This window comes from Anomaloglossus baeobatrachus, chromosome 2 (genome assembly GCF_048569485.1).
Source record: "Anomaloglossus baeobatrachus isolate aAnoBae1 chromosome 2, aAnoBae1.hap1, whole genome shotgun sequence".
Lineage (NCBI taxonomy): Eukaryota > Metazoa > Chordata > Amphibia > Anura > Aromobatidae > Anomaloglossus > Anomaloglossus baeobatrachus.
This window is the reverse complement of record NC_134354.1, coordinates 226,820,679-226,835,007: the sequence shown is the minus strand read 5'-3', so window position 1 is coordinate 226,835,007 and position 14,329 is coordinate 226,820,679. Positions and strand designations below refer to the sequence as shown.

General features: G+C 44.4%; 1 protein-coding gene across 13 annotated transcripts in view; it reads left to right on the top strand.

The window, feature by feature from the left end:
- Nucleotides 1–14,329, top strand: part of PLEKHA6 (pleckstrin homology domain containing A6) — a 335,253-nt gene that overhangs the window by 306,157 nt on the left and 14,767 nt on the right. For 8 of the 13 annotated variants that reach the window (XM_075335649.1, XM_075335646.1, XM_075335645.1 and 5 more), the window contains 7 exons: nucleotides 2,845–2,985; nucleotides 9,707–9,836; nucleotides 9,907–10,016; nucleotides 11,733–11,915; nucleotides 12,025–12,189; nucleotides 12,399–12,416; nucleotides 12,643–12,776. In XM_075335649.1, the coding sequence (XP_075191764.1) occupies nucleotides 2,845–2,985; nucleotides 9,707–9,836; nucleotides 9,907–10,016; nucleotides 11,733–11,915; nucleotides 12,025–12,189; nucleotides 12,399–12,416; nucleotides 12,643–12,776 (881 nt within the window). The remainder of the gene's footprint in view (nucleotides 1–2,844; nucleotides 2,986–9,706; nucleotides 9,837–9,906; nucleotides 10,017–11,732; nucleotides 11,916–12,024; nucleotides 12,190–12,398; nucleotides 12,417–12,642; nucleotides 12,777–14,329) is intronic. The other 5 variants (XM_075335655.1, XM_075335652.1, XM_075335647.1 and 2 more) reach the window with 2 other exon arrangements.

Genomic DNA, 14,329 nt, shown 5'->3' with positions numbered 1-14,329 from the left:
TGTTAGCTGAGGCTGCACAGGGTGTGTGTGTGTGTGTGTGTGTGTGTGTGTTAGCTGAGGCTGCACAGGGTTTGTGTGTGTGTGTGTGTGTGTCAGCTGAGGCTGCACAGGGTTTGTGTGTGTGTGTGTGTCTGTTAGCTGAGGCTGCACAGGGTTTGTGTGTGTGTGTGTGTGTGTGTGTGTGTGTGTGTGTGTGTGTGTGTGTGATTACTACAAGAAGACATGCATGGGGCACATTAATACAAGAAAGGGACCTGCATGAAGCACATTACTATAGGAAGGGGACCTGCATATGGGGCACATTTCCACAAGAAGGGGACCTGCATGGGGGCACATTATTATAAGAAGGGGACCTGCATGGGGCACATTGCTACAAGGGGGCAAGGATGCGCACATTTTTACAGAATGGGGAACAGGATGGGGCACATTACTACAAGATGTTGGCCAAAATTACTATGCAGTGCTTATTGTAAATAAAACTGTATTACTTACAAAAAAAATGTGTGCGTTATATATATATATGTATATATATGGTACCACTACCAATGTCACTTTGTCCTGAAAAGAATGCGGCCCCTCAAATTATTTTTTTTCTGTGTGCGGCCCATACACCCAGCTGAGTTTGAGACCCCTGCTTTAGATCATAGCTATCTAACATTTATAGGGGTCCCCAACAAATTGGGGGAGAAAAGGATTGGGCATTTTGAGTTTAAATGCCCAGTCCTTTGATTATCTCGGGAGATAGGCCGCTACTTGAGGTGTTTGTTACAAAATTTCTTCATTCTTCTGATTCATAACAAATGTTAAGTTGACACAAAACTTATTGTGTATGTCGAATCTGGAGAGATAAAGATATAAGGTATGAATGATTTTAATATCAAACCTGGTGTCTTAAAAGCTGTCATCAGAAAATAACCTATCGCTTAAATCAGGTTTCTGTGTTACTTCTGTTTTTTACAAAAATTGGCAATTTTTTTTTTTATTTATTTTAATTTTTCATATTACAATCATAAAAATAAACTAAATTGGTAATTTTGCAATTTTAGCACCGGCCACTGGGCCTTTTTTTTTTAGACTCGTGCTTCCTGTTATTTTAGGAAGAGTTTATAGCAAGGATCCATATTTCCAGGATTACAATGACGGGTAACCCCTCCATACAGGGGGGTTAATCCTGTTTTACCAATCATCTCTGCTGACCTTTTCACTGTGGATAGACACTTCAATATAGAAGATAGGGTCAGGGTCTGACTATTGTGGCTATGTACATGTGTTGTTTCCTGAAACAAAAGAAAGTATAGGTTTAAGGAATCCTCAGTGGCCAAAAATGTTTTTTAAAAAACAAAAAAATACATTGAACACAACAACTAATTTAAGCAATAGGTAATTTTCTGTTGATGGCTTCCCTTTAAGGCTATGTTCACACAATGTGTTTTTGCTGCGTTTTTTTCATTCATTTTATTCAAATTAATGGCTGCTTTTTACAGTGTTAACAGAAGCTGTGAGATTCCAAAATATCATCACACGATTGCTTTTTTTGTGACTGAAATGGAAAACTGCTGTGTTTTTTAAAAAAAAGCCGCTTGTCAATTTTTCAGCATTTTTGTGATGAACAAAACTAATTTTATAAATCATGCACTGTAGACAAATGACAAGCCAAGAAACGCAGCAAAATCTGCTTTCTGGAAGCAGCTTTTTTTTACTGCCAAGAGAGCAGGTTTTGGCTGCAAAAAAAACCCAGCATAAGTGCAATGTGTGAACATAGCCTAACAATACCAGCACCTTTATGAGAAGGAGATGGACAGAAAGGATATTTAAGCTCTGATTGTGCTCTGACAAGTCGTAATCTTGAACACTATATGCCGTATTTTTTTGGATTATAAGACCCACCCAAATTTTTGGGAGGAAAAGGAGGGGTGTGTCTTAAAATCCGAATGTAATTTACCGGGGGGTGGTGTAGAGGGGTCAAAGGAGGCAGGGGTAATGCTATGTGGTGTGCTGCCCACGCTGGCCTGTGCGGCGCTGTCCTGTGCTTCGGGCGGTGCGGTTCTGCTCTGTCTGGGGCTGGTGACATGGCTCTGCTCAGTGCGGGACTGCTCTGCTCTGTGCGGAGCTGCTCACTGGGGTGGGTGGTCATTCTGAAGATGTCAGCGGTCAGGGCTTCAAATGATGGCGCCTAGGGTCAGCGGGTGCGCAGCTGGAGCTCTCAGCTCAAGCTCTCATCTGTGCACGCGCCGACTCCGACCGCCATTATATGAAGCCCACACCGCCTCCCACTCGTCACCAGCCCCGCACAGCAGAGCCGCGTCACCAGCCCCGCACAGCAGAGCCGCATCACCAGCCCCACAGAGCAGCGCCTGCAGTGAGTATCTGGGCCCCCCACAGTACCACTCACAGCATTGCCATACTCCAGTACCGCTCCTGCCTCATGGAACCCTTGCTCTGCTACTGCCCCCTCTCCCTGACAAAACACCACCGGATTATAAAAAGGACCATATATATATATATATATATATATATATATATATATTTTTCTCCCTTTTTTTTCTCCAACTTTGGGGTGCGTCCTATAAAATGAAACATACGGTAAATAAGATTGACATGAACTTGGGGGTTATTCTTGCTCCATACGGCAGAAGTGACCAGAGCTGGAGTAACCCTTTAACCTTCATTTCCCTCTCGTTGTTTAGTATTTTCAATCCAATATTCTTTCTGCCATGCTCCTTCTTATATAACACCATTCACCAGTGAACCTGTTTCCTTGGATTTCTTTCTGTTGCCTTTTTCTCAATGTGTCCCCTTTCCCAGCCCTTGCTGCTAATGCTTTCTGGCTTCCTCTCTGCTCAGGACTCGGGCCCCCCTCGGCCCCCTCTCCCTCTTTCGTACACTCCCCTGGATTCTCCTCCAGCTGTCCCTCCACCCCCGGGGGAGGGCCGCTTCCAGCCTTGGCCTTACCCTATCTCTCCCTGCTGGCCACATCACAGTGAGGTAACTAGTGGGAGACAATGGGGATTGTTTAAGGTGCATGTCTTAACACAAAGAAGACACCTTCACCATCATTGAAGGCGAATAGAAGCCACAAAAATCTGTTCTTCCACATATACACATCCATGCAGCTGCAGGTAGAAGGGACGCTAGGATTCAGGTGCACATATTACAATGACAGTATGGAATTCTCAGCACCTGATGAAGGAATAATACCTCCATATTCCATATGTTTAATGGGGAGTTTGCCCTAGAAAAAAAGAATCTGCCTTTTCCCAGAAGCTGTTCCACTCTTGATCATGGAGTGTGTGATCTATACAATCCATACCACATACATTTAATGGACAAGTGTGTCACAGGCCCTGGAAAAAAAGCAGGTTTTTTTTCAATGCAATACTTATCCTGTATTGTTAATGGGGTTGTATATTACTAATAAATAAAGGTCACATTCAGGTCTTCTCCACATAGCCAGCATGGAAAGGAATGGCTGTTCTCACTTTGTTTGTCATGACTATGTCCAGGTAATGTAAAAGTCTACCCTAGACTATGTGAAATATAGCACGGCTTTTTTCTTTTAAAGGGACTGTCCCCTACAAGCCAACCTGATGATCCGCTATTTTGTGAAAAACCCAAGTTTTATTTTCATGCCCAGCAATTTTTCTGCACCAAAACCAAGACTGATGGCAAGAAAAAATGCTGTGTAAAATGAGCTTTTTTTTATACATTTTATGTTCGCTTTTGCTTGCGTTTTTTTCCATTCATTTGAATAGGTGAATACTGCTGCAACTGCAAAAAACAATGAACATGCTGTGGATTTAAAAAAAAAAATGCCCTGCAGCAAAAAACGCTAGAAACGTTTTTGTCACTTAATCCGAGAGCAGAACAATGTAGAGACCGAGATCCTGATTCCAGGAATGTGTCCCTTGCTAGGGTGCTTGTTATAGATTTGATAAAATCACTGTTTTATCAGCAGGAGATTATTACTAGAGGACCTGCTGCCATGTAGTCCTCCATATTCATCAGCTTTGTAGAACTGCCCCCACATATATTGGCAGCTTTCTGCCTATGCACAGTGTTCAAGCTGACAGTCAATGTTGTGGGTAGGGTAATAAGAGCTCAACATTTAGAATTGGTAGACCTGCAACAGATAAAATTGTGAGTTTATCAAAATGGCAGCAACCAGCCCGGTAAGTGACACATTGCTGATATTGCCCTACAACATGCCGCTCCCAGATGGGTTTAACCCTTTGTCAGATGAGAGTTGGGGCCCATATATAATTCTCCATTGACAAATACCCCAGAATTATTATAAAAGCCCTTTATTTATCTTCTCTAAAATTCACCCATAGAGAAATACACACAATATTAATATATATATATATATATATAACAAAAAAAATATATATTTTTTATATATCTATATATATAATTGCCTTATTCTGTCTGTCTGTCTGTCTGTCTGTCTGTCTTGCTCCAAAATTGTGTCCTTACGGTGACACAAAGCTGATTGGCCGCTGGGCTCGCCATGGCCCCGCTCCCCCGCACGGATTGGCCTCTCGCCCAGGCTCCACCCGCACACGGATTGGCCGGCCGCTCGCCCAGGCTCCGCCCCCCACACGGATTGGCCTCTCGCCCCGGCACCCTGCAGCATTGGCAACTCGGCCACGCCCCGCCCCGTCACGCAATGCACGCTCGCTCTGGCCCCGCCCCCCGCACACATTCCCCGAACCGACAGGGAGCCACGACTCCCAGGTGAGTACTGTACCCCCGGGAGCCCACATCAGCGTACGCCGCCAACCCAGCCGACACATACCCTCGCATTGGTGGGGTTGCCGCCGTATGCTGGTGTGGGCTCCCGTGCGAGCGGGGGACGGGATACGCTGGTAACCATGGTAGCATAGTTACCAGCGCATCAAGGTCCTGCAGCGGCGGAACATACACACGCACACACATAACAACACACACACATCAGATCACACTCACTCTCACACACACATCACATCGCATCCACACACTCACAACATCCTGGGATATCGCTTGCTTCTCGGCGGCGATATTGTGGAGTGACCTTCCAGGACCTGCCGGAGGATCACATGGCCAGAAGCATGTGGTATCTCCGGATGTTGTGAGTGTGAGCGCGTATGTGCGATATCTTCAGTGTGTGTGAGTGTATGCGATCGGATGTGTGTGAGTGTGTTCAGATGTGTGAGTGTGTGTGTATGAGTGTATGCGATCGGATCTGTGAGTGTTGGCAGAGGAGCATGGCGTGCTGGGGGAGGCTGGGAGGAGAGAGGCTGATCCTGGGGAAGGCTGGGAGGAGGAGGCTGATGCTGGAGGAGGCTGGGAGGAGAGAGGCTGATGCTCGGGTAGGCTGATGCTGGGGTAGGCTGATGCTGGGGGAGGCTGGGAGGGTGTAGGCTGGAGTAGGCTGATGCTGGGGTAGGCTGATGGTGGGGGAGGCTGGGAGGGTGTAAGCTGATGCTGGGGGAGGCTGAGAGGAAAGAGAGAGGCTGATGCTGGGGGAGGCTGGGAGGAGAGAGGCTGATGCTGGGGGAGGCTGGGAGGGGGAGGCTGATGCTGGGGGAGGCTGGGAGGAGGGAGGCTGGGAGTAGAGAGGCTGATCCTGGGGAAGGCTGGGAGGGGGAGGCTGATGCTGGGGGAGGCTGAGAGGAGAGAGGCTGATGCTGGAGGAGGCTGGGAGGAGAGAGGCTGATGCTGGGGGAGGCTGGGAGGCGAGAGGCTGATGCTGGGGGAGGCTGGGAGGGGGAGGCTGATGCTGGGGGAGGCTGGGAGGGGGAGGCTGATGCTGGGGGAGGCTGGGAGGAGGGAGGCTGGGAGGGGGGAGGCTGAGAGAAGAGAGGCTGATGCTGGGGGAGGCTGAGGCTGGGAGGAGAGAGGCTGATGCTGGGGACATAGAGGCTGATGCTGGGGACAGAGAGGCTGATGCTGGGGACAGAGAGGCTGATGCTGGGAGGAGAGAGGCTGATGCTGGGAGGAGAGATGCTGATGCTGGGGGCAGAGAGGCTGATGCTGGTGCAGCATGGGGGATGGAGCACGATGGGGAGTGCGCAGCATGGGGGATGGAGCACGTTTGGGAGTGCGCAGCATGGCGGATGGAACACGTTTGGGAGTGCGCAGCATGGCGGATAGAGCACGTTTGGGAGTGCGCAGCATGGCGGATGGACCACGTTTGGGAGTGCGCAGCATGGCGGATGGAGCACGTTTGGGAGTGCGCAGCATGGCGGATGGAGCACGTTTGGGAGTGCGCAGCATGGCGGATGGAGCACGTTTGGGAGTGCGCAGCATGGCGGATGGAGCACGTTTGGGAGTGCGCAGCATGGCGGATGGAGCACGTTTGGGACTGCGCAGCATGGCGGATGGAGCACGTTTGGGGGTGCGCAGCATGGCGGATGGAGCACGTTTGGGAGTGCGCAGCATAGCGGATGGAGCACGTTTGGGAGTGCGCAGCATGGCGGATGGAGCACGTTTGGGAGTGCGCAGCATGGCGGAAGGACCACGTTTGGGAGTGCGCAGCATGGCGGATGGACCACGTTTGGGAGTGCGCAGCATGGCGGATGGAGCACGATGGGGGTGCGCAGCATGGCGGATGGAGCACGATGGGGGGTGCGCAGCATGGGGGATGGAGCACGATGGGAGGTGCACACCTCCCCCCAACACACACACACACACACACAACACACCACACACACACTGGGAACCACAAACACCGCCCTACACAGACACCCACACACACAGACAACGCTGCACTCACACAATACCCAACACACAAACACCGCGGCATACATAAATATACGCACATACCACGCAACACACACACATTGCACAAAACATACCTCCCCCCAAAACACACCACACCCACACAAACCGCGCAACACACACACACACAACGCTACAGACACACTGCGCTCCACAAACAACGCAACACACATACAACACCGCTCTCACCCCCCGCCACACCCAGACAACACCCAGAACATGTACAGCGCCCTACACAAACACTTGGTAACTACAGACAACAACATCTATCTATCTATCTATATATATATATATATATATATATATATAACAAAAATCATACATTAACTACACAATACGTAAATTCTAGAATACCCGATGCGTAGAATCGGGCCACCTTCTAGTGTATATATATATATATATATATATATATATATATATATATATATATATATATAATATATACAGTGCCTACAAGTAGTATTCAACCCCCTGCAGATTTAGCAGGTTTGATAAGATGCAAATAAGTTAGAGCCTGCAAACTTCAAACAAGAGCAGGATTTATTAACAGATGCATAAATCTTACAAACCAACAAGTTATGTTGCTCAGTTAAATTTTAATAAATTTTCAACATAAAAGTGTGGGTCAATTATTATTCAACCCCTAGGTTTAATATTTTGTGGAATAACCCTTGTTTGCAATTACAGCTAATAATCGTCTTTTATAAGACCTGATCAGGCCGGCACAGGTCTCTGGAGTTATCTTGGCCCACTCCTCCATGCAGATATTCTCCAAGTTATCTAGGTTCTTTGGGTGTCTCATGTGGACTTTAACCTTGAGCTCCTTCCACAAGTTTTCAATTGGGTTAAGGTCAGGAGACTGACTAGGCCACTGCAACACCTTGATTTTTTCCCTCTTGAACCAGGCCTTGGTTTTCTTGGCTGTGTGCTTTGGGTCATTGTCTTGTTGTAAGATGAAATGACGACCCATCTTAAGATCCTTGATGGAGGAGCGGAGGTTCTTGGCCAAAATCTCCAGGTAGGCCGTGCTATCCATCTTCCCATGGATGCGGACCAGATGGCCAGGCCCCTTGGCTGAGAAACAGCCCCACAGCATGATGCTGCCACCACCATGCTTGACTGTAGGGATGGTATTCTTGGGGTCGTATGCAGTGCCATCCAGTCTCCAAACGTCATGTGTGTGGTTGGCACCAAAGATCTCGATCTTGGTCTCATCAGACCAGAGAACCTTAAACCAGTCTGTCTCAGAGTCCTCCAAGTTATCATGAGCAAACTGTAGACGAGCCTTGACATGACGCTTTGAAAGTAAAGGTACTTTGCGGGCTCGTCTGGAACGGAGACCATTGCGGTGGAGTACGTTACTTATGGTATTGACTGAAACCCATGTCCACACTGCCATGAGATCTTCCCGGAGCTCCTTCCTTGTTGTCCTTGGGTTAGCCTTGACTCTTCGGACAAGCCTGGCCTCGGCACGGGTGGAAACTTTCAAAGGCTGTCCAGTCCGTGGAAGGCTAACAGTAGTTCCATAAGCCTTTCACTTCCGGATGATGCTCCCAACAGTGGAGACAGGTAGGCTCAACTCCTTGGAAAGGGTTTTGTACCCCTTGCCAGCCTTGTGACCCTCCACGATCTTGTCTCTGATGGCCTTGGAATGCTCCTTTTGTCTTTCCCATGTTGACCAAGTATGAGTGCTGTTCACAAGTTTGGGGAGGGTCTTAATTAGTCAGAAAAGGCTGGAAAAAGAGATAATTAATCCAAACATGTGAAGCTCATTGTTCTTTGTGCCTGAAATACTTCTTAATACTTTAGGGGAACCAAACAGAATTCTGGTGGATTGAGGGGTTGAATAATAAATCACCCTCTGAATAAACTTTTCACAATTTAAAAAAAAATAAAACAAGACATTCTTTTTTGCTGCAGTGCATTTCACACTTCCAGGCTGATCTACAGTCCAAATGTCACAATGCCAAGTTAATTCCGAATGTGTAAACCTGCTAAATCTGCAGGGGGTTGAATACTACTTGTAGGCACTGTATATACATATATTTTTTTTGTATATATATATATATATACATAATATATATAAAAAATATATATAATTTAATATTGTGTGTATTTGTCTATGGGTGAATTTTAGCGAAGATAAAGGGCTTTTATAATAATTCTGAGGTATTTTTCAATGGAGAATTATATATATATATATATATATATATATATATATATAATATAAAATTAATATTGTGTGTATTTGTCTATGAGTGAATTTTAGCAAACATAGATAAAAGGTTTATATAATAATTTTGAGGTATTTTTAAATAGAGAACGCTCCCAGATGGGGCAGCAAAGATCCAGTGACAGATGCACTTTAATGGAAGAACTCCTCTTTATAAAACCTTTTTATTATGACAATCCCTTTAATAAAAGAAATAGTAGACACGACCCTGGGCATAATCATTGCAATACACACCTCCAGTCTGTACATTGCTATACATTTGTGAATGTTTATGTTATAAAAAATATTTTATATATTTTTTTTTTGTGAACAAAGAGCTTTATTTATTAAATAAAATATATACAGTGCTTTTAAGTATTGATTTTGGGAACCACTGTCACAAAATTATCTAAACCCCTCCCGTGTTTGTGCTAGATTGTGACATTTACAATCCATTCTTTAGTCTCCTTATAGGTTTTATTTTGAAGCTGTTTTACAGAAAATAACAGGGAGGATTTTTGTTTTATTTTTCATTTCTATGGTATTTTATTGATCTAGAATCATCCGCTCATTTACACAAATGCTTTTTTTCATTTTTAAGTGTCCAGGGACAAATAAAAAGGGAAACTATGCAAACTTCCCATATTGTCCAATAATCTCCAATCCTCACTAGTTGTTTTGTTTCCAATCCAGTTTACATATGTTTCTATCTAATGATCAATTTAATTTTTGTAGCTGAAGCCCAGTTTGGAGTCCTATAAGAGAGATTCGCCGCACCTCTCAACGTCTCTCCCCAATGAAGGAGTCAGTTCCATGCAGACAAAACCAGACCCAGAGAATGAGAAGCAACAGGCCATCAATAAAGGTGAGAAAATGTCTTCAGAATAAACTGTAACACACAGGGAAGTTGGTATTGATTATCATTGTCTTTTAAGTTGGAATCGTACCTCCACGAACTAAGTCCCCAAATGAGGAAGGATCAATGACAAAACCAACAGTGGTGAGACGAGGGGGAAGCCATGCGCCAAATGGACAAATTTCACGGGTGAGACCAACTTTGTGTTTTAGACTATTGATTTATCAATGAGCGTGAATATCCAAATTTTTGTTGGATAAATGTTTACTCTTTCTTCCCCTTCACCCAGACATGACCAAGCATTCATGTATTTTCAGAAAGGAGAAGGCCATGCCATGCCGACACGCATCACCCCCGCCGATCAGCTGGTCACGGTGGCGGCAGCAGGCAGCCAGAAATGCTCAGTTCAAGAGCTGCCCTGCCTTCTGATAGCGACCGGGTACTGCACAACCACCTCCTATCGATTTGAATGGCAGGCCGATGTGCAGTACCCGGTCATGGCTGCTATCAGAAGATGGGGCAGCTCCAAAAGTGAGCATTTCCAGCTGCCTGCTGCCGCCACCGGCACCATGAACAGCTGATCAGTGGGGGTGCAGAGTGTCATACCGCAGCCAATGAGAAATGAATAACCTATTCTAAGGATAGGTCATCAGTGTTAACCCCTTAACAACCACGGGCACTAAAATTACGTCCTAAGCAGTCATAGTGTAATCCCCACTGGCTGCTGCTGGCAGCTGACGGGGATCCGTGCACATGTGAATCCACATTCCACCCGTGCCTGTTAACCCCTTAAATGGCGCTGTAAAAATATGACAGAGCCATTTAATTCCCCGCCACAATAAATCTTAACTCACCCAGGTCCATTGGCGTCGCAGTGACGTGATCACTGTTAGCTGATGGTTGTCATGGTAGCACAAGGTCATGTGATGACTCCTGTAGCTAGCATGAGTCACTTCTGCGTTCACCCAGCCGGAGATAAGAGGTGAGTGTTTCTGGTGATCAGAGCTGTGTAGCTGTGATCAACAGAAATAAATGAGCGATCAGACTGCTGATCGTTATAGTAGTAAAATTTAAAAAAAAGAGGAAAAAAAAGTCTTAAACTTAAGTTCAAATCACCCCACTTTCGCCCCATTGAAAATTAAAGTGTTAAAAAAAAAATATACGCATATTTCTTATCGCCGCGTTCAGAAACGCCTGATCTATCAAAAGATAAAATCACTTAATCTGATCGGTAGACGATGTAGCAGCAAAAAAAATCCAAATGCCAAAGTTACGTTGTTTGGTCGCCCCAAATTTTGCGCAAAATGCTATAACAGGCGATCAAAACGTAGCATCTGTGCAAAAATAGTACCATTAAAAATGTCAGCTCGAGACGCAAAAGAAAAGCCATCACTGAGCCATAGATCCTGAAAAATGAGAACACTACGGGTCGCGAAAAATTACGCAAAAAGTGCGGGACTTTTTTGGAACAAACTTCTGATTTATTTTTATTTTTTTTAACCCCTTAGATAAAAGTAAACCTACACATGTTTGGGGTCTTCGAACTTGTACTGACACATTCGTTTTATCATATAGTGAACACTGTGAATAAAATATCTCAAAAACAATCATACAATCGCACTTTTTTTGCAATTTTTCCGCACTTTGAATTTTATTGCCGTTTTTCAGTACACTATATGGCAAAACTTATGGTTTCATTTAAAAGTACAACTTGTCCCGCAAAAACAAACCCTCATATGGCAAGATTGCCGGAAAAATAAAAAAGTTACAGCTCTTGGAGGAAGTGGAGCAAAAAAAAAAAACGGAAAATCAGCCGGGGGTGAAGGGTTAAAGTGGTGGAGAAACTTTTTAGGTTGCTTTGAGTGAAATATCCTTATTGCTAAAATATTTATTCGGGTGATATAGGAACGACCAAAGAGTGCACTGTTTCCCAGTGAGGTGAAGTCTAAAATGAGCGTAGAGGAACAGATTGATCGCATGAAGCGCCATCAGAGTGGCTCAATGAAAGAAAAGAGGCGAAGTCTTCAGCTCCCATCTGGACAGCAGACAGACCCCAGTTCTACAAAACCAGCAAGCGCATACCGAGTGGTGAGTCAAGCTTAACTTACCTCGTTCTGCCTACATGAAGCATATTCATTATACACCCCTAAGGGATGCTCGTCTACATTGATCACAACACATCACTCCTTGGTGCCAGGTACGGAGACATCGTAGTATTCACGAGGTGGACATCTCAGACCTTGAAGCTGCTATCCGATCCCAAGAGCCCCAAAGAGCATATGAATCTCCTCGAGAAGAAATTGCCCGACTGCGCAAAATGGAGCTGGACCCTCAGGGCTATGATGTGGATATCGGCAGAGAGGTAACTGCCTAACATACAAACATTCAATACAGTCCCCTTTTTTAACTCACCTGTATAATTCCTACCCCTCTTTTCTTTTGTCCCTTTTCCTACCTCAGTCGCTATGTTCCCATCAACTATGTTCTTCTTCTTGTCTCGCAACTTATATCTCTTTTTTCGGTTAACCTCTTCCTGTTTTACCAATATAACTGTTCCCCTCTGTGTTTCAGATCAACACACCAGACAAGGTGCCACTCCCTGAATTTTTTATCAGATTTTCACACTTTACCATGCACACACGTGTAACATAAACAGCCCCATACTTGTGCTCCACATATGTCGTATATAAGTCACTATGGTCTCTATGCATGCCATTGCAAACATGCCACATCTCTGACACCTTGTACATTGTGCGGAGGCTGTATCATTTGCACTGTATGTATCACACTTTGTATGTCCGTCTCTATGTCTCAGCTCTCCACCCCAGACAAGGTGCTCATTCCAGAGCGGTACATTGATATGGAGCCTGTGAGCCCTCTGAGCCCAGAGGAGCAGCAAGAGAAGCAGAGGAAGGTGGAACGGATAAAAACACTTATCGCCAAATCAAGGTTGGACATATTTGGTTAAATCTACCTTTAAACATATAAGGTTAAAGGCTATGGACATCATTAGGGGTCACACCTTGGGCACTTTGAATGGATCGGACTCCTATCCTACAAAGGAATGGTTGTGTTTTATAGTTTCTATAAATTAGATAGTTGTGACATCCTGTGTGCTTCACATAACCAACAATTTGATTAAAAAAATTCTTTTTTTAGCAAAAATAAATACATTCCAGTAAAAAAAAAGACCTCAGTGTGTCCATAGAATATATTGAAAATTATTTTTTTGTACAGTATCTGTAGGATTTATTTTTTCCAGGAAAGACAGTACAATGGTAAAGATGTGTGCTTACTAGTAATTCTTAAATCACTTCTATACGGTTGAAGTGCAGCAAATAAATGTTTTTATTTAGATTTCAAAGAATACCAATTGCAAAAGCAGGAATGCCCGTTATAATAAGCTCTGGCGGTGCTCTTAATGGAAGCTGATTAACAACAAATGTCAGCCGTATATATATACAATATATATAAATATATGTATGTATGTGTGTATATAATATATAATGTGTGTGTGTATGTTTTCCTACTCATCTAAATATAACAAAATGGCAATACAATACAAAAGTTTTCCTCCTACATTTACTTTTACGAAAAACATGGCTAATGTGATGGTAAAAGATGAAGAATGCTTTATCTGAAATCCAACCAAGGCTCATTGCCCCCTCTGTGCCTTCATTACTATTTTGAGCAGAAGATATTACCCTAGATAAGCGGACCTGTGGATGTTCATGTTTAGCCGAACTTTAGTTAAAAGGTTGGATCGGGGTCCGAACTTCTACTTCTGTGCTGTAAAATGGTCATAATTAGGGCTAGGGGGTGCCAAAAAGAAGCAATTGCCCTGCAAACAAATGTGGATAGGGAATACATTAAAAAAAAACAACTCCCGCCTATTTTTGATAACCAGTGCAGGTAAAGCAGACAATTGCGGACTGCAACGCTCAGCTGTCAGCTTTACCTTGGCTGGTTATCAAAAATAGGGGGGACCCCACGCTGTTTTTTTTCTAAAAATGATTTACTGTCTTCTTCCGCATGCAATAAAGCTTGTTGATTTGGCTACGCTGCAGTCTTTCAACAGACTTTATTAGCATACACTCATACCTGAACTCTGGCACACACGTTTTTTAAAGTCTGTGTCCGAGTCTGAGACCCGGACATCCGCTATTCAGTACGATCCCTGAACTTTACAGTTTGAGTCCACTCATCTCTAGACTTTACTAATACAAGACAGATTTTTGGCTAGGAACATTTTTTTTCTCACTAATTGTGAATTGGAGTGTTAAGTTGCCCATACACCCATGATATGAATGAATAAACACTCTTTTCTATCTCTTCCATACACACAAATGCTTGCCTCGGCCGAGCAGATGTGTTCTCTAGCGGAAGTGAGAGGTAAAGGTGCATTTCCAGCTCGCGCTCGTTCACCACAGTCTTGCAGTGTAAGCAGGCTGCCGATCAACCATATGATTTTTAAACTTGCTAAAAAATAATTGCTCTCAGCA